The following is a 26,344-nucleotide window of genomic DNA, read 5'->3' on the forward strand; positions in this document are numbered from 1 at the left end:
TTCTCCTGAGTTCGGCGAGCGTCCGAAAGGTCTGACTTTCCTTGTATCAAACACTTTGGATGTTCCTTATCCATGAGCAGCTCTGCTGTTCGTTATTCATTTAAGCGGTATTGGTTCAGTTCTTGGAACTTCATTTTTGCATTAGAGACTGGAAGCCTCACTCTGAACTGAAGGCTGCAGATACTGCTGGGTTTTTAAGATCTTGTCGTTTAAGGCAACGTTTGTGTAATACAAAATTGGCATTGCAACCTCATTTTAATATTTGTAGTGACTTGAATGTGCAGTACATGAGGTTTTTGTCCCACTGGCACAAAGGCCAGTTCACAAATTCAGTGAGAAACTTTAAAAGTTAATTATGAAACAAAAGAAGAAAAATCAAAATATAGCAGATTTTCCTTTAAAACAAGTGTTTAATTCAGCGTTCATAGTTCATGGCTTCAAATGCATAAGCGCAATGAAGCTTAAGCTTGAAAATTCCAGTTGTACAATAGATCCCCACACTGAGGGTCCGGATCATTAAAACCTCTGAAAACTGTGTCTCATAGTCCCTGTAACAGGTATTAACGTGTGACTCGTCTGACTGTGGAGAGTTTGAAACCTGGTTCGCGTGCAGAGGTGCAATAAACTGAGTGTCATCTCTCCAGGCCCCAAGAAAACTTGTATCCAGGTACCCAGTAGTAACAACACGTGCTTGGATTTTGCCTGCATCTGTAACTTTTTTTATATATATCATGTTAAATCTGTTTTCAAAATAATGCTTTTTCTTATTAGTAGTTTCTCGTTCTGAGCGTCTTTATACTACAAAATAATTGTTTTAAAAATTCTGTTCAGATATCTGCTGTTTAGCTGTATTGTTTACCTCTAAATCAGTGTTTCATTTTTCAGCAGTACTTGTGTGTCCATGTCAACCATTCAAATCATCCAGTCAGTCTGTGTGACCATTTAACCTCATTGCTCTGTGTGATTAGTGTATCGTGTATTGAAATATAAACTGATTCATTTTTACGGCAGAAGGCAGAGGCTGTGATACACAACCCCGCTCCAAGCATCTAGATTGGCTCAGCTCTGTGTATTTTGGCTTTTACCACACAAATATCTGAATTATATTTGCACAAAAGCAGCACAGTCCTATATTTGAAGAATAATTTACGTTCATTATGTGTTTCTTTAAAACCTTCCTTCTCCCTTTTCCCCGCTTTCCCTTTTCCCAGTGTTTGTAAGGTTACCGAAGAAACATGCATTTAAACAATTCAGGAAGAACTTAAGAGTCCATCTGTCTGCCAAGGTATATTTTTCTATTCGCAGTAAATCTAAATCAGTAATTTCTGTAAGAATGTAGAATTGATTTGCGTAAGACCAGGTGTTTTTTGGTCTGACAAGTATTTAGGATGGAGGAAGTGACTGGTTTTGTACTGATGTCACCAATCCTTTGAAATTCTTCTTTGAATAGAAGCAAAGATTGGTTTTTGTTGTTGTTTCTTTGATGGCTGAAGTCTATGAAACCATTGACTGCATTGGGTGTACTGTAGAGTTCTTTGTGAAGGAGACTGAACAAAATACAGCTAATTCAGTATAAATCCAGCGTTTGAGTGTGAATGGGTGAGGGAGAATGTTGCCATAAAGAAGAAAATGTTTAGAATTACCTCTTAACCTTGAAATCTGTAACACAGGGCAGAAAAACCCGTAGTAGATGTTTGTGGTGAGTAGGAGGGGTGTGTGGTCACTTTACTATGCAGGGTCTCTGAGGAAGCACCTTCTCCAGAGCCACCTTCAGCGGGATTGAGTTCTCAGCAGATTTTTAGGCCTTATTCGCTGAAAAATAGTTTGCTTTTGCTACTTAGAAAAGCATAGTTTTAGTTGCCAAACTTACTTAAGCTTTTTAAAGGGTGCAGTGGAAAAGATTAAGTGGGAAGATGATCTGAATCGTTTTACAGATTAAAATGTAAATATTCTGCTTAAAATATTCTGTATATTTTTTTAAGGTTATGGCGAGAGGGGGAACAAAAAAAAAGTGAAGAAATACTGAAAACAGGCTTTACATTTTCAGAATGATTTCTTGTATTCTAGTGCAAAAGCTGATTTGAGAAAAGATTATGCGATTTAGAATGCAGATTAGGCAACTATAATTTCTTACTGGAAACCTTTGGTGATACTTTCCAACCTGTTTTTTATGACAGTATAACTTCTATATTGAAAAAAAAAAAAAATCTTATTTTTTAGTGTTAGAAATGTCTCCAAGCTGAAGTCTGTACATTATTTTTAATGGTTTTATTGGATACTTCTGTACTTCTAATTAGTGATGTTGGTGAAATTCAGTCTGCAAAAGTGCTCAATCATAAAGTGCTTGTGACCCGTTTGAGAGTTGTTGTTGTGTGTCCCACACCCGGTACCGCTGGCAGCCCCATCAGTCGCTGCACTCGCCTCGGCACACAGACATCAGTGACTTAGAGGAGTTACTCCTAGAGCTGGGAAAATGCTCATTACGGATCGATTTTTAGCATTTTGCCTGTTCCTTTATTATTTCCCAGTTAGACCTTCTTTGCCGGTGTGTTTGTTTTCTGTGACTGTTTTCTAGTGTTGGTTGTTCTGTATGTTCTTTGCTTCTGTTGTTTGCTTCCAGCAGCTTGTCTGGGTTCAGCTCTGTGGGAAGGACTCGGTTTAGAGCAGGAGGACGGATCGGCTGCTTCAACTCTTGCCGTCAGAAGCGCATTCGCCTCGGTATTTGCAAGGCTTCTGCTTCCCGTAGATTTTATTTTCCTACAGTTAAATGCTGCTGGTAGGGGCAGCAGAACTAGAGACCTTGTGCGCTGCCCGAGCTGCTCTGGCGTTTGTTACAAGGAACCTTCTCCTCCCGTTGGAGTGTTTGCCTTGCCCTCGCTGTCGCCACCGTGATGTTGAATTGCAATAGGTACATACGATTGTCAGCACTGTAGATACGGCTTTTTTGTTGTTGTTTCCAGTTTGTATAAATGCACAGACATGAATAAAACCATGGCCTAAAGACGTGTAACGTGAAGTGGAGTGAAATGAATACACTGCTGTTCATGAGACAAAGTGGGACTTGTCTGAAAGAAACAGCTCAAGGGCCTGTGGTGTGTGTTAATATTTCCTCAGCAGGTTTAAAGGAAATTATTTCATACAGCAGCAGATTCTCAACATTTTTACATTTTGGCATTGTGATAAAAGATAATGCATGGAGCATATAGTTTAAACAGGGGAAAATGGTTAAAAATGAGATTCACTTTCAGATACAAATGTCATTATTGCAGCAAGTAATATATTTTTACAATGCCCAGTTAGGGTCCCATGAGAGATTTCAGGTTCTATGCACACAGAGTAACAAATGACCTGGACGCCATTGCTTTGCACTGAAATGTGATCAAGTTCTGCTTATTTTTTGAAAGAAAAAGCTTGAATTAATCATCTCTGCAAAAGTATATTTTTAAAGAAGATATTATTTTAGGCAAATAAGGGGCATTGACAACTGGAAACTGTAGCAATAATTAGTACAAAGAATTTTGGACCTCTGACACTGTGGCTGCCTCCTGTTAATTTCTGATTCTGACAGAGTCTGTGTGCTTGCTTGTTGTACAGCTTGGTCAGTAGAAGTTGTTTTAAAAATGGTTTATGGAAATTATATTTATTAAATAAAACTCTCATTTCTAGCTGAGTCATGGTTTTAATTATGCCTTAGAGGAAACCAAAGCAGAGCAAAGCGAGGCCGGCTGCTCCCTGGGCGCAGCTGCAGCAGCGGCGTCTCCCATCGCTTCCCCATCATTCTGACTCCTGCCCGTTGGCCTTCAAGGGAGGATGGCTTGAAATTTTACACTCTCAAGACACAAAGTTTAAAAGGGAAACAGTTAAAATGTAATATAAAACATTCCAATTACGGCTAAGCAGCTTTTGCTAAATTGAGAACTTGAAGACACGTCAGTGGAAGAACTTCCAGAAGCAGGGAGTTAATTCTTGTACCGGTTTAAATGTCCAGAGTTGACTTACATGTGTCTGTTTACACTGTCAGGAGCAAAATGAGTCAGCTGTGCATTACAAAGGTAAAGCCCATTTCTGATAGATGAAATTATAATTTCCTTACGTGTTTATTGGTGTGGGCTACTCTCGTCGAGGCTGGAATGGCACCATGGGTTTAAAATTCAAAGGTAGTCAGTGTACTATAGTCAAAATCCACAGAGACTTCTTGGCACCATTAGTTAACTAAAGTGTGAATAACAAAATTGTATTAATGCATTCTTTAAAATATTATATCTTTCTTTCTTGAATGATTTTTCAGTAAGGTTTTAATTGTAAAACAGTTTTGATAAAGTCTTGAGTTACTTACCAGGGTGATCAATAAAGTCACTTACACACAGTCATCTTCAACCATAGTCAAGCACACACGCTGTGGGTGGTATCGTCCTCCACAGCAGGTGCTGCACAGCTGGGAAACATCAGCTCAGTTTTGTACTTACAAACATGTAGAATAAGCCCTAGGAAAGGTGTGGAGCAGTTGTTCTATTCCCTGCCCTCACCCACCAATAAAACACAACCCAAAAAAACAGACTTACCAACCAGATGTATTATTGTAGAACATAAGTATTTCATATTTTTTTTTCCCCCCTGCTGATAAGCACATTCTGGAAGTAAGTTACAAATACGACACTAAATCAATGCATGAGAAGACTTAGTCATGGCAATTTCACTGGAGCTTTATTGCCTCTGTTGGTAATGAGAGGGATTGTAAGAAGTTACATTTGAATTTACAGAGATATGTAAATGATGGGGTTTTTTCTTACTAAATATAATCTTGAGATTGTTTTATATCAGGGCACTTCTAATTTTGTACATATTTAATGTATAAAAACAGGTTACAAACTTGATGTTCACCGCCTTTTTCTTCTTGACATTTGGCAAAATTAAGTTGATCCATTTAAGGGGAGATAGATCATCAAATTGAAGAATAAGCACTTGCGAATTAAAGCAACCCAAGTAAGCATCTGTCTGCATTCTTAAAAAAAAAAAAAAGAAAAAGAAAATAAAAGAAAAACCACACAAATATATAAAGGAAAAAACACGTGGCCACATCTGAGCACACAAAATATTCCCTGTAACCAGGCATTTTGTCCTTAGAACAACACCCTGTTAAAATCAATGGTTCTTTCAACTTCAGTCACTCATTTTGAAAAACTTAAGATGCCATCACAGCACAAACAACCCTATTCTGCAACATAATTAGACAAAGTTTTATGTATTTTTTTATAATTACACAGTAATTATAAGCGTGTAGTACCAAACTGATGACAACACTATTTTGTTGAAAAGATCTTGCATTCGAAAGGAAGAGTCTTTCAACCACCCACATTGCGCCACTACCCAGTCTCAGACTTCTTTTGAGGGATAAACCTGGGCTGGGACACAAAGCAATTCAGTTCTGTCCACCCCCAGCATCCCTGAACTCACCCACCGGAACCGGTACCAAGCCCTTCCAGACAGAAACCAGCACGCACAGACCTTGTAGAGCCTTTTTCCACCCAAGTCAGTCCCAATATCTATTTACACACAACTGAGAAAGGAAATACTGAAAGCAGCAAAACACACTTTTTTTTGGCATCGCCAAGTCCGGTAGCTGGAGGAAGTTTGCAATGTCTTTGTGGAACTGTATGATTGAAATACATACCTGCATTTTCTCCAAGGGGCGCTGCTACAAGGGGAGCCAGCCTTACGGTCAACTTCAGAGAATACAAATCAACATTTTTTTAGCAGTTTAATAGTCAATTTTTTTTTTCCTAAAATAGTTTTAGCATCTGCACAAAGTGTTCTGTTGTTTAGTGCAACTATCAGTTACTCATGTCTAAAATAACTCTGGCCTTATCATGAGATTATTCAGAGCACAGACTCTGTCCATCCTTACAACCAGAGTCTTTCTTTTTTCCTGCAGCTTGGTATTAATATTTTCCAGCTTGTTTTACAGAGCAGTAGTTGTCAATCAGCTCTCTCCACATGCAGCTAACTGAGGAGTAAAGGACCATGTTTAACACAAAAGCAGCTCACAAGCTCTTGTAATATTAAAAATAAAGGACTGCATTTGATAAAACCTGTTTTGAACAAATTATTTTAAACGCACTAAGACAATAAGAAGTAGTGATGGATCAACAAAATAATTTAAGCAAACAAAGCCAGTGTAGTATTTTATATCTGATCTGTGCTTGTTTGGGAAAGCCTTACTCTTAATTTCTGTATTTGGCAACCACAGTGATAGTCAATTCAAGGACAACTCAACCAAATCATTTTTAAAAGGGTGTCATCCGTAACGGCAGTACCTACATGTTATAAAGATTTAACTTCTCAGGATAACGGTTTCCAAACCTCGAGACACAAACTCACCGGCTTCTTGTACAACAGGGCCACTTGTTTGTCATACCGCAACCATAAAAATTCATGTCTCACTTTAAAATACTGCAATGTGTAGCAAACATTTAAGAAACAAATTCAGTATGGTCAAGTTTTAGATTTCCACAGAAATGAAAACCTTTTCTTAGACAGTTAAGCATTTCCAAACTGTAATGAAATCTTGATTTCTTAGATAATAACCTAGAGAATATTGGATTCTGTACTGACAGACACAGCTCCTCTCCACGACACTCGCTCGAGACCGACTGCAGCATTAAACGCGGGTGCTTTAAGTGCACGGTAGTGGTGTCGCACTTCAGCTGTTCCACCGTCAGCTCACGGACAATCAAACCATTCAGGCAGGCACCTGGATGCCCCACTAGCAACACCCTCAGCTTTTCTTGGTTATTTCTGTAATTGTTCTTACCAGATTTTCAAACTCACTTAGACAATACCTGTACTTTTCCAGAAAAGGAAAAAAATAATAATAATAATCGGACCCAGCACACTTAAATATATCACTCTTCCAGGAAGTGCTATCGAGACAGTCTTTGCAACTAGCCCCAGGTGTATATTTAAGGATTCTTTTAAAAATCGTTTTGATGTTGATCTGTATAATTCAGATGCCATACAACAGTTGGCTGATGATGACCAGCATTGTGCTTTATGTGAAACCAGAAATCTCAAAATAATTATAAAGCTTCTAGAACGTATGGGAGATGGAACTAGGGTGGTCCACAAAAAAAAAAAATCCATAATGAAATCCACAATGTTGAAATTTTAACAGGCGGAAGTGGTCCAGACTAGAAGAAAAGCCCAAACCACCAGTAGAAGGATGAAATATGATATGGTCCAAGATGTATCCTTAAAGGTTTGTCTCAACCCTCAGCCATAGTGTGAGGATTGATCTTCAGTTCAGTCCAGCCAGCAGAAATTGACTGTGCAATTTTCCATTTCGGGTATTTGTACAGACTATGTACACTCTAGAAGGGTCCTTTAGTGCTACACCGTCGTACTTTTTGTCCCAGCAATTTGAGGGCGTGCAAATTCCACAAAGTCATCAATGAGAACTGGCCATGCCCCTAAGAGAAAAAAATAAGAGATCAGACCATAAGAACTCAGTTCAACAAGGTGGTGTTCTTAAAGCTTCAGAGCCCAACAAGTTATTGACTTTCCAGTCATAAATAGGCAGAGTTTCAAGCAAAAAATTAATTTGATTTTCTTGCTTGAAACTGAGGAGCTAGTTAGAGATGTCTGCTTCCTTTAAAGCCAGTTAATACACATCCCTTTCAAGGGTCATACTTCCTTCACCTTCCTCATCAAAAAAAAAACCAGAAGAAAAAAACAGAGCTGACAAAAATTCTGGCTTAAAACTTGATCTCCTGGATAGCAACAGCTGCTTCATAAACGTTGAACGCTGAAGCAGCCTGCGCTGTAAGCAGCAGCACATCCTGACACACCACGGCATTTGCCACCCACTGTTTGATTCTGCTGCTCCCAGTTGGATTGCGCAGGAACGTCAGAACCAGCACACCCAGCCATACCTGAACACAGCAAAATGTGCTCCAACAGGCAGCAGTGCAGCCTAATGCCCTAGAAGGCTGCTGTTACACTACATATACTCAGCCATATTCCTTATCGAGAAGTAGTTAAAATGCATGTCAATATTTTAAATATTATGGGCAGCCATATCCAAAAAGCTCCCAGTCATGCATCATATTCATGCAAAGGTTAAAAATAATTATGAGCTGGGTTCTCTGCCCCTCCTTTATATTCCAAATCATTACAACGTATTTTCTGCCTTTAATCTTTCTAAACTACATTGATTTATTGTGCCCATTTCCTTAATGATAACGGAATCAGAACTGTCCGTAATTATTAAATAAGGTTGTAAAAGTTTGCTCCCCTCTGCTCGGGAAGTATCAGGAGTTTTGTTTCCTCCACTCACTGAGGACTGAAGGTAATTACCTGCTCTCCCTACAGATGGACTAGAAGAGGAAAGATTAATATAAAAGTTTACAAGAAACACATTTGGTAGGAAAGAACTTATGTTTAGCAATCCCTGTACACTGCCAGCTTCACTAAAATATTACTGCATGTCCCATCTTCACGTAAACTGAAGCAACCAAACTTTAAATATATTCTCAGCAAAGAAATACAATAACCAGAGGACCCTATGAAGAAATGCACAGGCCATGAATCGGTTACTTATTGAAGATGCCAAGAACAGCGCTGACAGAGAGTCTGTGGTTTTTAAATGGACAAATAGCAGGGTTTGTCTCAATCAGAAATAATTAGTATCTGAGCTAGGACAGAAGAAAAGAAGCAAATGAATTTAAGAAAGTTTCAGCATTTCTTTTTTAAACCTGCAGTAATAAACAGATGATAACAACGTGCATTAAAGTAGCTCTGACTGGACTTCAGATCACCAGTGATGTTCTAATTATGCTGTTGTTAGCCAGCTGTGCCAAAGCATATACACACTAATAAATGTAGCATAAAACAGAGTTAGAAGTTAATGAAAGAAAATGGAAACGTTTACCTTCCTCATCATAGTTAGACATATCATCTGCTATCATCGTACTAAAGTCTAGAAGAAGGTTCCAGGTATCCTTGGGAATTGATCTTTTATGATGTTCCTGTTTGGAGAGGTGGAAAATGTATACTTAAAAAAAATAAAAACTCTTATACACATTTATTTTTACTGTCTGAAACATATCCACATCCCCAAAACATATTTCTCTTGTACACACTATGAAGTGCAGTATCTGGGATATGGGTCAAAATAGTGTATTTCATCGACTTAACAATTTAAAGTTTTGAAATTACTGCAGTCCAGTTTATGTAAAGATTTAAACTTACCAACAAAAATTTGTTCCACAAGTCTAGAAATTTAAATCTTCCATTAAGTACTAAATTCCAGTAGGCAATGGCCATTTCTAAATCTGTAATATTAAAATATATTACTCTTAGAGATATACAATTCAAATATACCATCTCCACAGGTATCTAACACTAAGATGAACCATATATTCCTAAAGTTGAAAAGATTAATCTAATGCAAATATACTCGTGGATCCTTTACAAAAAGACAACCATAAATAAAGCGTTAAACAAATGTTTAACAGATTTTGACACTATCACTTGAATACAGAAGAAAATTGCTTATATTAATATCCAACATATCTCCAAAACATGCAGGGATATTTCATACACCTTTTGCTATCTACCAATACTTCAGTTACAATTCAGTGAAATATTTTTGTCTTAGAAATGCTATTGACTCGAAAAGAAAATTTGTAGTATTTTGTAGTAATATCTGCTTCCATTATTTTTTAATATACGAAATACACTTTACATAAAATTAGCCTTTCACGATTTCACTTTTAGAGCAACCTTGTTAGAGGCACTGGCATTGTAGCATGGCTTTTGCAGAGTGCTCATTCTGCAATCAGGTTTCCTTTTGAGAAAACCTTGAAATACTGTAGAAGCAGATGGTTGATGGCTGGTTTGTTGTTGCTCTTTTTTTGGGGAGGGGTGGGTTATTTTGTTGTTGTTGGTTTGCCTTTTGTTTTTGTCTTTTCCCCGCTCCCAAAGACTCCTGTAAAGTTTGTGCCTGTCTTGCATTTGGTTCTCAGGGCTCCTGAGAAACCTGAAGCGACACAGTTGAGCAACCTACGGTCCATCAGTGCTGCTGCCAGCAGGGGTGCTGGGATAGCGCCGCACTTAGGAAAAGAGACTGGTTAGTCCGGCATGTAAGGGAAATCCCACACCACCCCACTGGGGGTTGCCAAAGGCTAAACCCACATGCATTTACTGTTTATTAGTGGCATACAGTAACGTGTTAGCTGTTAAAACAAAGTTACGTGTCCAAGTTCTACACCTCTCTCTAGTGTGATCTCCATCACCAGGAATTCACAAGGACCTCTGCACTGCGTAACAAAATGCTCCTGCATCCAGTATCCACCACCAAGGACATACGGTAACCCCAAAAGGCTCCCTAGTTGAGTGACCTCTCTTTTAACAAAAGCTCTTATATATTGTGCAGTCTAGCAAATCTCTTCTTCCACAAAAAATCCTCTTGTGAGAACAGCAAGAAGAGGCACATAACCAACTGCTCCTCAGGAACAAAGACAAAGAAGAAACCTGAAAACTCAAGAAAACCATTCCCGCCCACCAGATGCCAAATCTATTTAAAAAGAAAACAGAGAGGTGGATCTTAGAGGTGAAATCAATAGCAAACAAACCGAAGTATGAACTCTGCACTGCTGGATGGAAAGTAGATGCTTCTGGGGGGTTCTGAACTGTTTAGTATCTTTGAAATTAAGTGTTCTTCTTGAACAGCGTATTCACATTATCGTGCTTCCTGACCAAAGTAAATAGTAAAACTTGTGGAGGATTTTCCAGCAGCTGCAAAGGATTTCAGACAGAAGTCTGAGTTTTGGGAAGCAGAGACAAATCAAACAGAAGTCACTACTCAGTAAATAAGCTACATGTGGAAATGACCCCTTACTAAAGAGTATAAAGGCTAGGCAGCTCTCTTTAACAGCAGATTCAGATACAAAGATATGCACTTCAGCTTTCAACTAAAACTACTGCCTTTCTAAAAATGAATAGATACAAACTTCAGATTAAGTTCCTCAAGGAAACGGATTAGAAAACTAAGTTTTAGTTCCTTGTGGTGCATTCATAGCAGGCACACCAAAAATGCGAGGCCATCAAATCACTGCATATTTACAGTGTTTATAAACAAGCACCATAAACAGACTGTGCATTTTGACAGGCTCGAACAGTTCTGAGGTTATTCTTGTGGGTAAACAAAGGATCTCAAAATGCTGCAACCTCACAGTCATTATGTGAGTCCAAACATGTAAAGCACGCAGCCATAACGCCTTAGGACAAACGACATGTTTTAAAAGAATTTGTATGAAATCACAAAATTTGAAAGTAAAGATATCATTTCAAGTTTTTGTAAGAAATTGAAAGAATGCTCAGGAAAGTCCTCATGGATCAAATATGAAAGTCTAATGATATATACTCCATTTCGAGTTTTATCCAGAGATGCAAGAGGAGCAAACAATGTTTGAGATACACATCAGCCAAAAGGTATTCTCAAATGATATGCAAATATCACAAGAACTTCTAAGACACCCACAGTACTCACACAGTAGTAAGGAATTATGCAGAGGAAATGTGATTCCAGAACTGTGCCTGAACTACTACACGTTTGGAAGATCAGAGACCAATATACATTAAAATCAATTTGCAAGTTCCTACAAGCAGTTTAGACACTCCAAAATTAACTGCCTAACCAGGAGCACTTACTTTTCAGCACTGAACTTCTCCCAATATCCATTTGTTTCTGGTCTCCAGAATTATTCTGCCCTATCATAAATTCATGCCTAAAACTGTCTATTTGTTGGCACCAAAAGAGTTGTTAAGCATCCCGATTTTAAGCTGAGTTCTATAGCACTGCCAGACCAAGGTTTAAAAAAAAAAACAAGACACCACAACACAACAAAACCCCACCTTACACTGTGTATATGCTACATGGATCTGAGACAACTACACTTGTCTTTGTTACTGTTGGAACTTGATCAACATAAAGAAACTTTAAGATGTATGAGAAAGGAATTAAGGGACTTAGTTTTCCTGGTAAATAATTTTTGCTGAGGTCTATTCCGTTCATTTCTAAAGGACTAGGGAAAAAAATATTCAGAAATAGAATGCAAGTCTCCCTTGTACCTTAGAAATATGGAGAAGAAAAGAAAAAAAAAGAAAAAAAATCAAACAGTTCTGCTATTCTGAAGTTTTGAGAAAATATAAAAACTATCATGTAATTCTATCATTGTAATTTGTCATTTCACTTCTACCACCTTACAGAGATTTTGAAAAATACTCCTTGTTGTGTAAAGCTGACTAAAGATCAACAACAACACACAAATGTTACAATGGAAACCACAACCAAAAACCAACCAACCAAAAACCAACACAAAACCCACAACCTACAACCGTTCGCACTGCTGAACTGATTCTACACTGGCGCTCTCCATAACCCAACTTCTGTCCTCTCATAATTTAGTTACTGTCCACATTCTCCTTGTTGTACCAGCCTAAAAAAAACTTAATATGACTTTCTAGAAGAAATAAGAAATCAGTCCATTCATTTCTTGGCAGGATTCAGATCTGACTACATGCATGCACAAGTATTTTCAAACAGTTCAGCAGTGTGCTTTGACCTTCTTCACAGGCAGTGAAACTCACAATCCAATTGAAAACAAAAAGAGAGGATACAGAAAGACGTTAAAGAAAGACACTGAGTCGAAACTAAGACATGGAGCTTCTACTTATTTACTTATTTTCAATATTCATTTTAAGCCAGAAGGTGGTCCCCATATAAAAGACAACAGAACCAAAGCAGAATTCTCATCTTTTCACAGCACATGAACACGAAGCTGGTCAGGTGCAGCCAGTTTAAGGCCTTTTCATTAGTGAGAGAGATAAATTCACAAGCTGCCAAGGAAGAATCGACCAGCCTTTCAGCATTTTATTTCATCTCAGAAGCAGAAGAGTGAAGAAGTTAGTGGTCACAGAGTCATGAAATACTAGCTATGGCTGGCACCTCAACTACACTGCATGTAACTGAATATGCATTCTGGTTTGTTAACATTACTGCTTGAAATAAAGTTTTGTTCCCTCATTTTTGTTGTTTTGAATAGACAGATCTATAGGTTGTTCATTTGGTTCCATCAGAACTGTGCTGTTCTGTCCTGATTTGGTTTTTTGGGTTTTTTTGTGTTGTTTGTTTTTTTTCTTTTTCCCCAAAAATAATATTTTTAATAAGTTATTCTTCCACTTCACCTGTTACACCAGTCAAAAGTAAAATCAGCAGAAAAGCTCTGAAATAATGAAAAAATAATCAGCCAGTGAGCTGAGGAGAAAAAAAAAGGCTGTAGGCACCTGTTAGCAACAGCACAACAGGCACTAAGCCCAGATACAGAAACGTATTTGCGCTATTCCCGTTCTTTTTTGCCAAGACATTTGCAGGCATTTTTGGTGTTACAAGAGACTGTACCAGTGTACCGACGCGGAAATCAGTTTTACAGCTTAAGTTTATTCTAAAAGTGAAAATCCAATTTATCTCCTCAGTGCCGCAAATTGTCAGTGGTACAGTTATGCCTTTAATGTAAGAGCACGATCCATTGTGCTTAATGGGCACTGCACACACTCTTCATGAAACAATAAACCTCCTCTCATTAAATTCTGTAGCCTATACTAATGATGCAGGTATTTCTATCCATTAGAATTGACATCTTTCTTTCACAACAGAGACGTATTTTATCCCAAGGGTGGTTATCTTTCAGACTCATTGGATCACAATAATACTTTCACTTACTGCCTTGAACATTTCCCATATTTACAAACAAATGTTTATGATTAAGAATACCTACCTAAACCCTTCTGTCCCGGATTCTTTGCAAAGTTGAAAGTAAACTGATAAAAATCCTTAAATCTTCCTGGCTCTTTTAATTCTTGTTCCATTTTAGGAATCTGGGCCTTCAGTTTTTCTATGCTGTCACATCTGCATTTTAAAAAGCATGTTTGTGTATTATTCATTTTACTATAAAATATGAGTTATAACTTAAACAAAATATTATTTTTGGTAGAATGCAACATTATTATCAAAACAAAATTCAGGAAGCCTTTCATTAGTCTGTACCTACACAACCATTTCATTTCTCTGTTGTTATTTCTTCATATTGCCATTTGCACATACTAGCAGATATAGATCAGATTGTACAATTCACAAGATTTTTCAGAAAAATGTGACAAAGCCTACTACATAAGGCAGAGAACAGCCCGGTGTGCTGAACTGCAGCCCAGCACCCCTGCTGCACCTACCTGAGCAGCTCTATGGCAACTAACTGAAATACACAACCAAGGCGAGGAGCTCTCAAAGTTGCCTTCTTTTATTTGGTCACTCAGCATCCAGCACACAGACGGCAGATGCATTTTTACAGAGGCAACAAGTGATGCTAGACGCCAAAGTCTCTGAAGTCTGAAAGGACAATGTGAATGCCCCAAAACAGGGTTGTTTCACCGTACATTCCGGTTTCCAACACTGGATTGTGCTGTCAGTGTCCAGTACTTACTGCACACTTACCCCAGCTCAGTCATTCCGTCCATGAATTCCAGCTTTGAAAATTCACACTGTGTTGCAGCTCGGAATTTCCATGCAATGATGAGCACAGTAATGCTGGCTGGGTCAAGAGCTAGATCATCACAAAACTGCTGTATACCATCTATACCAATTTTATTTTCATCTTGAGGATCTTCAGGATATAAAAGCAAGCATCAAGAAAAACAGATTTTTGAAGATTGTTATTTATTTATTCAACAAGAGTATTTAAGGTAAGTAACTGTTTTCAAGAAGCCATTTCTGGGATCAGCTACAATAAGTGATCATTTTTAAAACAAAATTAAATTAGTATTTTCAATGGGTAAGCTCCAACAAACAACAAAGTTACTACAATAATGCTAATGTTTTGAGAGACAAAAGCACTCCAAACATTTGTTTTCTGCCCAATAATATGCAAGATATTCTGACTCATTCCATACAGAGAACAGCGGTCCTTTCCCACCAGCACACCTAATTACTGGCATCTTTGGTAAGACTGCCAATCTGTGTACCATTATAAACAATTCTGCAGGTCCCTTTGCAAGCTGTGCTGACACAATAACCAAATCTGCCCATAAACTAGTAAATTGAAATTAGATTTATGCATTTTCTGGCATCACCAGCACGCATGAGATTGGACACAGTAACCTCCAAGAGGAAAGTTACGTTGCCCCGTTACCGATTCCAAGTCAGCCAGGCACACTCCTCCTTCCAAGAAGGAATCAACAGCTGGTCAGGAAGGGAAATGTTCACATTTCAAGTGCACTAACAAAGATCTACTAATGCAAGCCAACAAAGACTTTAGGAAAATGGTATTTCGATTATGCAGGCATATGAAAACTGACAGAAAATGTAGCACTCATTTTTAGATTGTTTTTAAAGTGCTAAAACACACGATTTGTTCCACTGTACTGAATCCACTTTACTCCTTGTAGTAGGGTATCATCAGTTGAACACTGGCTAGAGAACAAATAGAGACTTTGTTTTCTTTTCTACTCTGTTTCTAACCATTTGATAATAAGCAGAAGTTCAATAAAAATTAAGGTAGAATCCAGTATGCAAGCTTTCACTTTGTCAGAAGCAAGTCCCAAGTGATGTGCTTCCCCCAGAAGAATCACCTAAAATCCACATTAAGCATCAGAGTAACTCACTGCACACACAATTCCAGTTCCAGACCCTAATCCCATATAAATGTGCATTTATTTAGAGCACATAAAGCAACTGCATGTAATCCTTGTGAAGCAGAACATATATTCTCCTTCTGACTTGTATCATTAGTAATAGAAATACAAAGCTGAAAGAGACAGTTAAGATTCCCAAGCACAAGAGCACAGCTGCATTAATACATTGTAATTAAGAATACACACAGAGAACTAGGAAATAAGCTGTAAAATTCAGGGTACTCACCTTTGTATCTGTTATATAGTTGTTCTAACTTCTTTCTGTCCAACGATCCTTTAACACTCTCTCGTATATAAAGTTCAGGATTTTGGAAAAAGTTGTCTGTGGCAACGTCTAACTTCCAGTCATTCTGAGACAGACAACTCACTGCTGTCTTTTCACTAGATTGCGTGAAGACCATAAACTGACGCACTTTATCCTTCTGTGATGATTTCAACTTGTTCTGGTAAAAACAGACAATATTGTAACTAGAAATGTTTTACCAGACAAAAAAAAAAAAATCAATACTGTTTTCTTTTTTTAAAATCAGGATCTTTTACAATTTTCGCAAGCAATCAGACTTCCTCTAATGGATACAGCAGTTAGACACTCAAACAACATTTACTTTCCCTATTTACTTTTTTAAACTTCAACTTCCCTTCATTCTAGATACTTCACACTGTAACAAAACTGAGTTAAATCACCACAAAAATCATGCCAGCAAAGCAATCACTGAAATAAAAAATAGGTATTTTTATTGCATATTTGGAGACAGAGCTGAAGAGCACAGTAAATTAATGTACAGCTGTAAGGCGGGACACTTTTCCATTTAAACAGGCTCTCCTAATGGGCCTCTTGATGCCAACAAGCAACTAGGCTGGGTCATCCATTCCAGGGAGATACACACTGCAATACTTTAAAATACTTTTCCATGTTTTTTCCCCAGAAATTTTTCACTTCGAAGGTGCTCAACTCCACCTACATAATTTGCAAAACATTCTTGTGAGGAGGCATTGTCTCCACTTCACAGGTGCAACAACTAAAGCTAAAAAATTTAAAATAATAATAATAAGGCAAGTCATTTTGCCGGAGGCAGACAGGGGAGTGAGTGGCTCAGGTGAGAGCTTTGGAATTTCGGGCCCCCTGCCCAGACCAAGAGACATCCCCCAGCTCAGTGCAAAACTGAACAGAGAACCTGCTGCCAGTAATTTATCAGCCTGGAGCGATTCCCAAGGATGTTTCTGATGAGGAGAAGCGCACCCAGTATTTCAAGGGCATTAGTTACACAAAACTAACTGCTGATGAGGAGAAAGCAACCATACAGTTCCTGCACTAAATCCAAATATAGTTCTAAAGTTCACTCAATATATTGAAAGCAAGAAGACTCCTTGTGTTGCAAGCTGGTAAATTAAAGTTCTTTTAAGTCAGGATTGGATTTCTTATGTGGCACAAATATTTCGTTTGTAGTTTACTTTGTATTCTAACCAAAACTTGTGTATTCTGTTCATTATTGTAATTTCCCTTCTCAGGGTTTATGGGGAAAAACATGGCCAAAAAAACCTCCAGACAGCATAAACTATCCTCAGCCACAGAACACAAATTCACCAGCCCTAAAAGTCAAAATCAGTTTTCTGCTGCTTGACAACAGTGGATGCGAACACCACTATCATAGTAGTTACCAACTTCAAAGTTACACCATTAAAAAAAATAAATACAAGAGCATCACATTTGGCTTAAACTGATAACCACAGAATATACTAAATAGACCAATAGCCTTTAATTTAAGATCCCTTTAAAAAAAAAAAAAAATCCCCACCCGAACCAAAACAATCCTATATCTACAACATTTAGCCAAAGCTAAAATTTTAGCACACACAACAGGCTTAAATATAGTGATATTAGTTAGGCTATACTACTTTTAAAGTTACAATGTATCACTGCTTTATTTCAGTCTATTGAATAAGTTTTTGCATTGTTACAAACATGTTTGTGAAACTCGGGTTTTCAGAAGTTGTGTCAGGTAAAGGTCAAGTCACCAGAGCACCTCCTGCAAAGACCCACTGCTGACAACGTGTGCACGCTTCAGGTTTCACAGCAGAACTTCAGCACTTCACAATACTGAGCTCAAACTTTCACAAAAGTCACTTACACTGACAAAGCCGTGTGGAAGGACTTCCACAAACGACTAATGAATTTTTAGCTGCAATTTTAAAACATTCACTGTAAACTCAGATATATTCAAACAAACCACTGAATGAAATTCCAAATGAAGATGGAATCATTTCCAGGCTAATTTTCTGTATCGATTACCAGCTTCCTCCAATCAGTTCCATGCAGTCAGACTGCTGCATCACCACACTCAGCTGCCCTATAGGGCAGAGTCACACTTACAACCTTTTTCTTCCATTTTTTGAGAAAGATGATGCCTTTATTCAGTAGTTTCTTGTTTGTTTTTGTCTTTAATGTATACACATAACTATGCATAGCCCTTTTAATAGTTATTATTCTGTAAAACCTCAAGAGGCTTTGTTCTGCCCTGCTCCTGCAAGGGTAAACTCTAAAAGCAATGACATACAACAAAAAGTCAAGGAAGAGGCTTACAAGGGCTTCACCATGGATCCTCAAGATCATCAAAGGTAGCAGGTTTTGTATGTTCTCACATAAAAGGACAATGCAATTATTAGATCAAAAAATTACAGCTTAAATCACTTTTATGATAAAATGTAAATCCTATATATGCATATGGGATCTTCGTGTGCTTGAGGTTCCCTAAGTAACAATATAAAACCTTTTTAAAAAAACATTGAATTTGCCAAGAGTCAAGCAGCTAATGACATTAACCAGTAGAGCATTCAGCAATATATTAGGATGCAATAAATCTTCACTGTTCACTTGTAATCTTTTTCTGGACTAACTATATTTTTACTACTCAAATATGAGTTTATTTTCAGTGAAGAATCACCAAAGCCCTTTCTTTGAATTTGATTGATGTTTCCACAGCAGTTTGCCAATGTTGATGAGACACTGCACATCCTAAGTGACTGGACAACTCTTTGAAGGCCCACTACAGGACAGCAAGAGATGAAATTACTGCTGAGTTTTTATTATCCTATTATAGCTCTTCTTTCATCGCCTTAAAACCCCACACTTCAAGCAGGAACAGGTTCCAAGCGCTATTTCTAGAAGCCAAGCTCTAACAGTCTATTATTGTTTTAAGTGTGCAAAACAGAAGCCAGAGCACCCTATAACCTTTAATCCTCTAGTCATCAGGCACTGCAACTGTATGTGCTGTAATGCAACGCAATCCATTTAAAATGTCTCAATTTTAACATGAGTTGAAAAAAGAGACAGAATTTTATCTGATATCTGTCTTGCTAAAATATACAAGTGAAAACCAATAGAAAACAAATGCAACAAATTTTCAATTAAGTCTCTGAAAAATTCACATCTGCAAGTCTTTAATCAAATTTGTGTGGCATCCAAGGCACCTTTCATAATAAGTATGTCATAAGAGACTGAAGGTAAATTTACTTTTAAAAGACAGAATAACTTATCCAAATAAAAAGCTACATCACGTAGATTCATAAAACTACAATAATTACATCATTCCAATGAACATCTGATGCTATGACATAGATTTTTAAACGAAAATTTGCCTCTCCCCAGGAAGCACCCAATCCAATAATTCTAGTTCAACAACCAACCCTTGATCAGATACAGTGAAAGATTAAAAATAAAAATAATACTCGGGCTGTTTTCCTCAAGTATTTTTTTTCTGGCCTCAGACTGAATCCCCCTCAGTCTAGCAAAGTTTTACCAACTTAGGGAGGGGAAAGAAAAAACCAAAAACAAAACTCAAAAAAATGTAAACACTTTATCTGCCAACTCTGATTACATGGTTGTTTTTCCTTACCTTCTACACACAATTTTTAGTCACCTCAGATTCAAAGATGAGCTCTGCACTCTGGTCATGAACATTTTCTGGATGGCAATACGAAGGTTCCACTCTGCTGGATAATGTCCATAGGAAACAGTAACAACTTTGGTCCCACACTGCCTGGCCTGGAGAGCTGAGGATTCCTACCAAAACCCTGGTCCTGGACTTACCTCCAAGTTTACACGTAGCTGCCAGCTAGACAAGCAGTGCATGATCAGCTTAAAGCAGCCCTGCCCAAAACCCCTTCTGGCCCCCAACAAAAGGCATTCGCACAGTTACTTCGTAAAGACAAACTGCTTTTCACCTTCCCCATCCAGCCTCGGCTTACAGGACATCTGATTCCTGCTGGTTTCACTGCTCAGGAAAGGAATCTGAGCGATGCGACATCTGTGCTTTTGTTTCAGTCAGGACTCAAAGAAAAGCCTGTTAAGTTCTCATGCATGTGACAGGTAAAAGCCTTTTCTAAAATAGTATCAACCTCCACAAAGTCGAGGTGTTTATACAAACTGCATTTAAACTCTAGCAAGAGATCTGGTCACGGGAAGCACCCGTGAACCTCCAAAGGATGCCGATGACACCGGTTCAAACACAAAATGCCTTCACCTGCACACAGAATGGGCTTGGGGATGTGACAGCCTCACAGGTCATGACTGCCAGTTGTGTCACGTCTTCACGCACACACTAATGGCCAAGAGAATAATGCTCCTTTACAGTGTCTGAATCATTGCACATTGGCCTGTATCCATTAAAGGAACGTACAAGACACCCGCAAATAATCTAGTTTACTGCTTGTATTCAACAAATACATGGCTAAAGCTTAAAAGGCAAAATCATGAGTATTTTTCTTATATAAGAAAACAAAAGTTAATCACAACAGAAGTCTACGAATGCACTCAATTACATTTTAGTCCACCAACTGTGATGGCATACATGTATACTATCAAGAAAACCCACAAAATCTAAGTTAAAGACAAAAACAATTAGAGTAAACAACCATAGTTTCCATATAATGTAAACAAATATGCCCTTCAACTACATTTTCTGCAGCAGTTTTTTTAGAAAGATGGCACACAAAGTAAAATCGTAAGGACAGATTTAAGCTTCTGTTTCAAGCTGATGTGAAATCTATTTGTCTGCAGTGGAACAGAACAAAACTTAAATGTACAAGGTCTGTTCAGATATAAAATCCAAGGAAAAAATCACAAGCAGCATAAAATCAAATTTGCTTTTTACACCCCCTAATGTACTTATAGTGGACAAAATCATTTTAGTACTTGCACATGGGCAGAAAGTCTTTTGTAGAAGATCAATATATAGCTACCCAGAAGAATACAGTAGTTGTAATAGTGTTTTAAGCTAACTCATGTTAACCCAGGAGGTTTTTAATTTTTCAGTTAAAAAGGGACAAAATAAAGCTGTCAGGTTTTTAGCGTTCTTAATTCTGATCCAGGGCAGAAGCTCTATTCAGTCATTAGAAGCTGCATTCATACCTTATATTGGTATTGGCACCATAGAAAATGAGTAAAATATCAAGAGCTACATAATAAATTTCACACCTTGTTCTCAGAGTAGTTCATATTCCCAATTAATTTTTTCATGGCTCTAGTTAAAAGTGATTTTAGCATGTAAGTTCAAAAGGGTTCTCTGGTAAGCTGGGAGAGGAAACAAGATCATGCACCATCTTGTCTAGCACTCAGACTACTCTGGCCTAAGTGTAATGCCAAGAATACACATGTTTTACTATGGGAGAACCAAAACCAAAAACATTTAATATCAACAAACTACTACAGACATGACTATGCACCATATAAAACAGCCTTGCAGAATAGCTTGTTAAGTTAAACACCACATAACAATGTCATGATGTGCAATAACATTACAGGAAACGCTGTCAGACATTAAATTCTTGTAATACTAAATTTTTACAACTTCCTGTCACCTGAGGTTTGCAGTAAGAAATTATGTATTTATTTTTAGAAATATTCTTCAGAGAATACAAACTGGACAATATAATAAATACAAATGATATAAGGTTAACATTTGGCTTTGGATAAAGATATGGATACTCACACATTTGCCTTAATTATCACACATAGTCCTAAATTCATTAAATCATTCAGAATCGTACAGCTGGTAGCATCTTCTCAGAGAAGACGGCTTAGAGTATAATGGACCTGCTTGCTGCTCTGTCTTGATTTGTAGGCACATTACGCATCCTCATGACGAGATGAAGCAATAATGTACTGACAGAGAGGCGAAGAACACCACTTCTACAGGTGCTGCTCGGCTCCAATGAAAACGTGGCTAAGAGAGCCAGATTGCTACCAGCAATCCAAGGAACCCTGCCAGGGTGGTGCAGAAAACACTTTTCAAGTTACCTAAATGGCCAGAGCGAGCCTAAGAGGCTGCTGTAATGGTCTCTCTTCCAGATATTGGACAAAGACTGTTCAAAGTCCTGAAAGCACTGGCTGTATGAACACTGGTGGGACTCAGAGCCGGAAGAGCTCTAACTGGCAGTACTGCAAGGGCGAGCAGGAGCCAGGCCCCAGCTACAGGAGCCTCTCCCGTAGCATTTGCTGTGCTGGACAAACAGCCTGGCCCCAGGAACCCACCACAGCCACTGGGAGGACGGGACAGAGCAGTAACACGTAGAGACAGAAGAATGGAACATTGAATCTCGCGTTTCTGGATGGACATCTTCAGATCTCTACTCTTCCCCCTAACTAGAGGATTTTGACATACCACAAGTATAGGTATAGAATCCTATACCTGGGCACTAGAAATAATTCATACCTGTATTTACTGCTTATAAAAGCTGCAGCCTGTCATTTAGTCCCACTTCAGCATCTGTGTCATCCTTTCACCTGGGTGCAGAGTCAACAAGCACAACCTGGAAAACACTTGTTTGCGTAGGGCCAAACAACTGTGCTCAGGGCCATGACCAGAGTATTCAGATGGCCCCTTCAACCTGACAAATACCAACCCATCAGTACAGTACTGCTCCATCAAATATATCTGCCAGTTCTTCAGTTCAGTATTTCCAAGAAGACTAAGCAGACAAGATTCTACTGTTTCTCACAAAACGCTATTCTCAGAACGTGAGAACGTGCCTCACTATTTCATTATATTGCCACTTACTATAGTATTGTTCAATTTAAATTTCTAACCACAGAGCCAGTCAGTAATATATGTATGTACAAGACATCAAGTGTGTATTTATTTTGCATACCTATAGGTGATTTTCATGGAAAAAATGCTTCATAAAAAATGGTGCAACATTACTGCACAAGTGCAATTAGAGGCAGTCCCAGAACTTCAGAATTACAATAAGACACCTCCATAGTCCGAACTTTATCCAGACTTGAGTTTTAAGTTTCCATTAAAAAAAAAAAAAAAAAAAAAAAAAACCAAAACCAACACAAAATAACACCTTAAGTGCAGATCTATATCAAACTATCCAATTAAAAATTATGCTACTAACAGAGTGGCAAGTTCATTAGCAGTCTACACATTGTACCACTAATTTAAATCCTGGATGACTGAGTTATTATGCCAACATCAGTTAAAGGTGCCATTTTTTTTAATATGCTTTTAACACTGCTTGCAAGAATAATATTAACTGCAGGTATAAGATATCTTTATTCCAATAGGTGTACAACAGTGAATCTTGGAGTCCCTCCTACACTCTACAATAAGACAATACACCTGCTACAGAAAACTACTACTTTAAACTGTACAGGTGTAGTTAAAGCTGTACAACTTCTGAATACAGAGAAGGCCTAGAAGTAGGACTATAAACATGTTCCCTTGGGTGCATAAGACACTACCAAAGAAACCAACAAGGATCCCCCCCTTATTTAAAGCTAAGCAATATCTTTTTCTTTTGTTTAGGCAAACAAAAATAGCAAGTTTTGTTCCAACTACTGCGGCTTCCCTCTAGAAAAGGGAGAAAGTCAGTCGATTTGAGAAGTCCACAGCAAAACCTCATCTATAAGGAAAAAATATTACAGAGAAAATGCAAGATAGGTCCTTCTTTACAACACTCATAAGAGCCTTACCAAAACCACAACACTATTATCCTGAAAATCTGCAACATAATCCCAGTCCAAGAGGGATCAACACATCCAAGTTTCCCAGTGAACCGACAGCACTTAATGGGCCCTGAGTCGCCTGAAATCCTGCAAAAACCTCCGAGTAGCCCCTGGTTTCTGGCAGCCTCTCCAGTCCACACAGGCACAGACCCAGCTGCCCACAAAACAGCTCTATGGCCCCTGTCCCGTACAAAGGTGCCCGGACCCTCAGACAAAGTGTAGGCGATCCCCTCCCCTCCGTGGGGCAGCCTGACAGCGTCCCACGGGCCCGAGGCCTCGGCGGGATCCCGGCGCCCCCCAGCTGGGCCCTGGCGCTCGCCCCTGCCCAGGAGCAGCCTCCTGCCCGCTCGCCCCACGGCCCCGGCCCGCCGCGCCGCCCTTCCGGCCCTGCTCAGTGGGAGGACCGAGGAGCCCACGGCCCCAGGACATCATGCTCCGGCTGCGGGGTCCCGGGGACCGGTCCCTTCGCCGCTCCCGTCGAGCCGCTGCCGGACACCCCAGCCCGCCACGACTAGGCCCCAGCTGCCCCTGCGGCACCGCCGCGGCTGGCCGGCCCGGAGCCGCCGGGCCGAGAGGCGACCCGGGAGGACACTCACCATATTGAGGGCTGTGCGGGCCTCTTCCCTCCCGGCTCGGGCGGAGACTGAGGGCGGCGGCAGTAACGGCTTCCTCCGGCAGCAGTGGCGGCAGCTCCCGGCTCCTCACGGGCCCTTCCGCCGCCTCCCGCTCATGCGCAGTGCGGCGCATCCTCCGCGCCGGGAGCCGGCGCTGCGCGGCCGCGGCTCGGCGGGCCGGAGGCTGCTCGGGGCGGGGGGGGCGGCCCCGTCCCGCTCCCGGCCCCGTGCGGGTTTCCCCGGGAGCGGCCGGTACCCGCAGCGCGGCGGTTGGTCGTCGCACGCAGCTGAGGTGGGGGGCGCCGCACCGGGGGATTGCGGCCCGGGGAAGGGAGGGGAACGCTCCCCTGCTCCCCTTGGGGTTATTGCGGGGTCGGGGCGAGGAGAGGCCGGGGGGTCCCGCCCGGCTCCTTGCCCTGGGACCTGCGCTCGCCGCACGTCCGCTTTCTGTCGGGGAAACTCCTTATATCTTTCAAACATTTTGCGAGGGCTCGGTGTGAGCGCGTGTGTAAGAGCTGCCCGTCCCGCCCCCCGCGCTTGCAGAGGTGGTGTCGGTGTTCGGGGGCAGGCGGGGGCACGGGCCCAGTGCGAACAGGGAAGAGATGGGAAAAGCCCGCGGGCTGTGCAGGGTGGAATTGCAAGGGGGACAGGAGACGTTTGCTGGGCAGCCACGGAGACCTGGGGAAGGTGAAGTGTGAGGGCAGCGGCTTTACAGACGTTTTCTTCCGGGCCCACCTTCCACCCTTGTCAGATTTTCCTCCCGGGGGTTGCGATCCCCTTTGGGGAACTGTTGCTTCCAAGGGGCTGTCGACAGACGCAGCCTTTTTTGCAGGAGCACAGATGTACAAGCGCAAGAGGCTGTACGGGTTAAAGCACAGTTTGTACCAGTATCCCAGACAGTTATTTTTTCCCAGGAAAGCTTATTCTATCCACTGCAGACTTTTGGCAGCTGCGAGGGCTTGGGGCAGCAGAATATTTGCTGATAAAACTCACAGTGGTGGCAAACCACTAGTTGTGAAGGATGAAGGTTTGAGATCTGATTCATGTTCTCTTATCTCCTGCTGAGCTGGGAGCTATTAAAGTAAGCTTCTGTATTTATGTTACATGACTAGTATGACTGCACACACCACAAAGAAATTAAGATTTGAGAAAGCCATTCTTTCTGCTTCATGGTGAATGTCATGGGATTATATGTATGTTTTTATAGAAAAGACTCTGAATCACTTCTTTCTTACTTCACTGAAAATCAGAGTTAAGCTTAGATGGAGTGTGAGGAGTTCAAGCAGTATTTGGAGAGGGAAATCAGGCCTGTCCTGTGAAGCGTCCAACTGTGCTGGTGTTCTGAGACAGTAAAGAGTTGTCTTGGTATTAAGTGTACGGAACTGCGTGTGAATTCAGCTATCCTGAGAGACACTACTTGCCTGGATACCTTGAATCCTCCTGAAGAGCGTGTTTTTGAAATCGGCCAGTGTAGAGCCAAGAACATTGTACACCAGCCTGGTCCATGTGAACCACGGCGAGGAGGCAAAGCCAAACCTGAAAAGCCATTTCATCGAGGTAACTCATCGCCATCACCACAACACGCTGTGACAGCCCTCCGGCAATCTGAAAACACAAATCAGACCTTCCTGTGAATTACTGCGACATGTAACAATAATCTGAGAGATGAACTCTGATTGCAGTGGATTCCTTAAGACAGAGACAGGATTTTTAAGTGGCTTGTTTGTCCCTCACGTCTGTGAATCTTGCTGGTTTTCTGTAGCGCAGGGTCTGTTGGGCAGTGCTGAATGTGTGTTTGGGGGCACACTGTGTTTAGTTTTACGTGTTCTTTTAACAAGTTGTACGTTAACATTCTTTTAACAGAACATTGGAAAAGTGTTTTTCATTTAGCTTTTGTTTAAGATCACAAGGAATTTCACATGCAAGAGCATCATAAGCTTTAATAAGGTGCTACTTACATCAGTAGACTTATGGGTAT

General features: G+C 40.0%; 2 protein-coding genes across 5 annotated transcripts in view; one reads left to right on the plus strand and one right to left on the minus strand.

Moving 5' to 3' along the window:
• The window catches only part of ATP11B (ATPase phospholipid transporting 11B (putative)), a 65,392-nt gene extending 61,722 nt beyond the window's left edge, over positions 1 to 3,670 (plus strand). For 2 of the 4 annotated variants that reach the window (XM_065844175.2, XM_065844176.2), the window contains one exon: positions 1,212 to 3,670. Coding sequence is in view for 3 of the 4 variants with exons in the window: in XM_065844176.2 (XP_065700248.1) it covers positions 1,212 to 1,245 (34 nt within the window). In the remaining variant the exon portion in view is untranslated. The remainder of the gene's footprint in view (positions 1 to 1,211) is intronic. The other 2 variants (XM_065844177.2, XM_065844178.2) reach the window with 2 other exon arrangements.
• Positions 3,671 to 4,682: 1,012 nt separating this feature from the next.
• DCUN1D1 (defective in cullin neddylation 1 domain containing 1) lies at positions 4,683 to 24,468 on the minus strand. The gene is made up of 7 exons (XM_065844110.2): positions 24,349 to 24,468; positions 15,971 to 16,187; positions 14,549 to 14,717; positions 13,836 to 13,966; positions 9,247 to 9,329; positions 8,927 to 9,023; positions 4,683 to 7,466 (listed from the first exon to the last, which is right to left on the minus strand). The coding sequence occupies exons 1-7, from the start codon at positions 24,349 to 24,351 to the stop codon at positions 7,387 to 7,389; spliced, it is 780 nt and encodes a 259-aa protein (XP_065700182.1). The 5' UTR covers positions 24,352 to 24,468; the 3' UTR covers positions 4,683 to 7,386.
• Between the last annotated feature and the right edge of the window lie 1,876 nt (positions 24,469 to 26,344).

Source organism: Patagioenas fasciata, chromosome 9, assembly GCF_037038585.1.
Source record: "Patagioenas fasciata isolate bPatFas1 chromosome 9, bPatFas1.hap1, whole genome shotgun sequence".
NCBI lineage: Eukaryota > Metazoa > Chordata > Aves > Columbiformes > Columbidae > Patagioenas > Patagioenas fasciata.

Excerpts from the sequence above, each read along its gene's own strand:
- DCUN1D1 (XM_065844110.2), bottom strand. Across the intron at positions 13,967-14,548 it reads GACGGAATGACTGAGCTGGG|ATGTGACAGCATAGAAAAAC; the intron begins GTAAGTGTGCAG and ends TTTAAAATGCAG. Across the intron at positions 9,330-13,835 it reads TCCGGGACAGAAGGGTTTAG|ATTTAGAAATGGCCATTGCC; the intron begins GTAGGTATTCTT and ends TTAATATTACAG.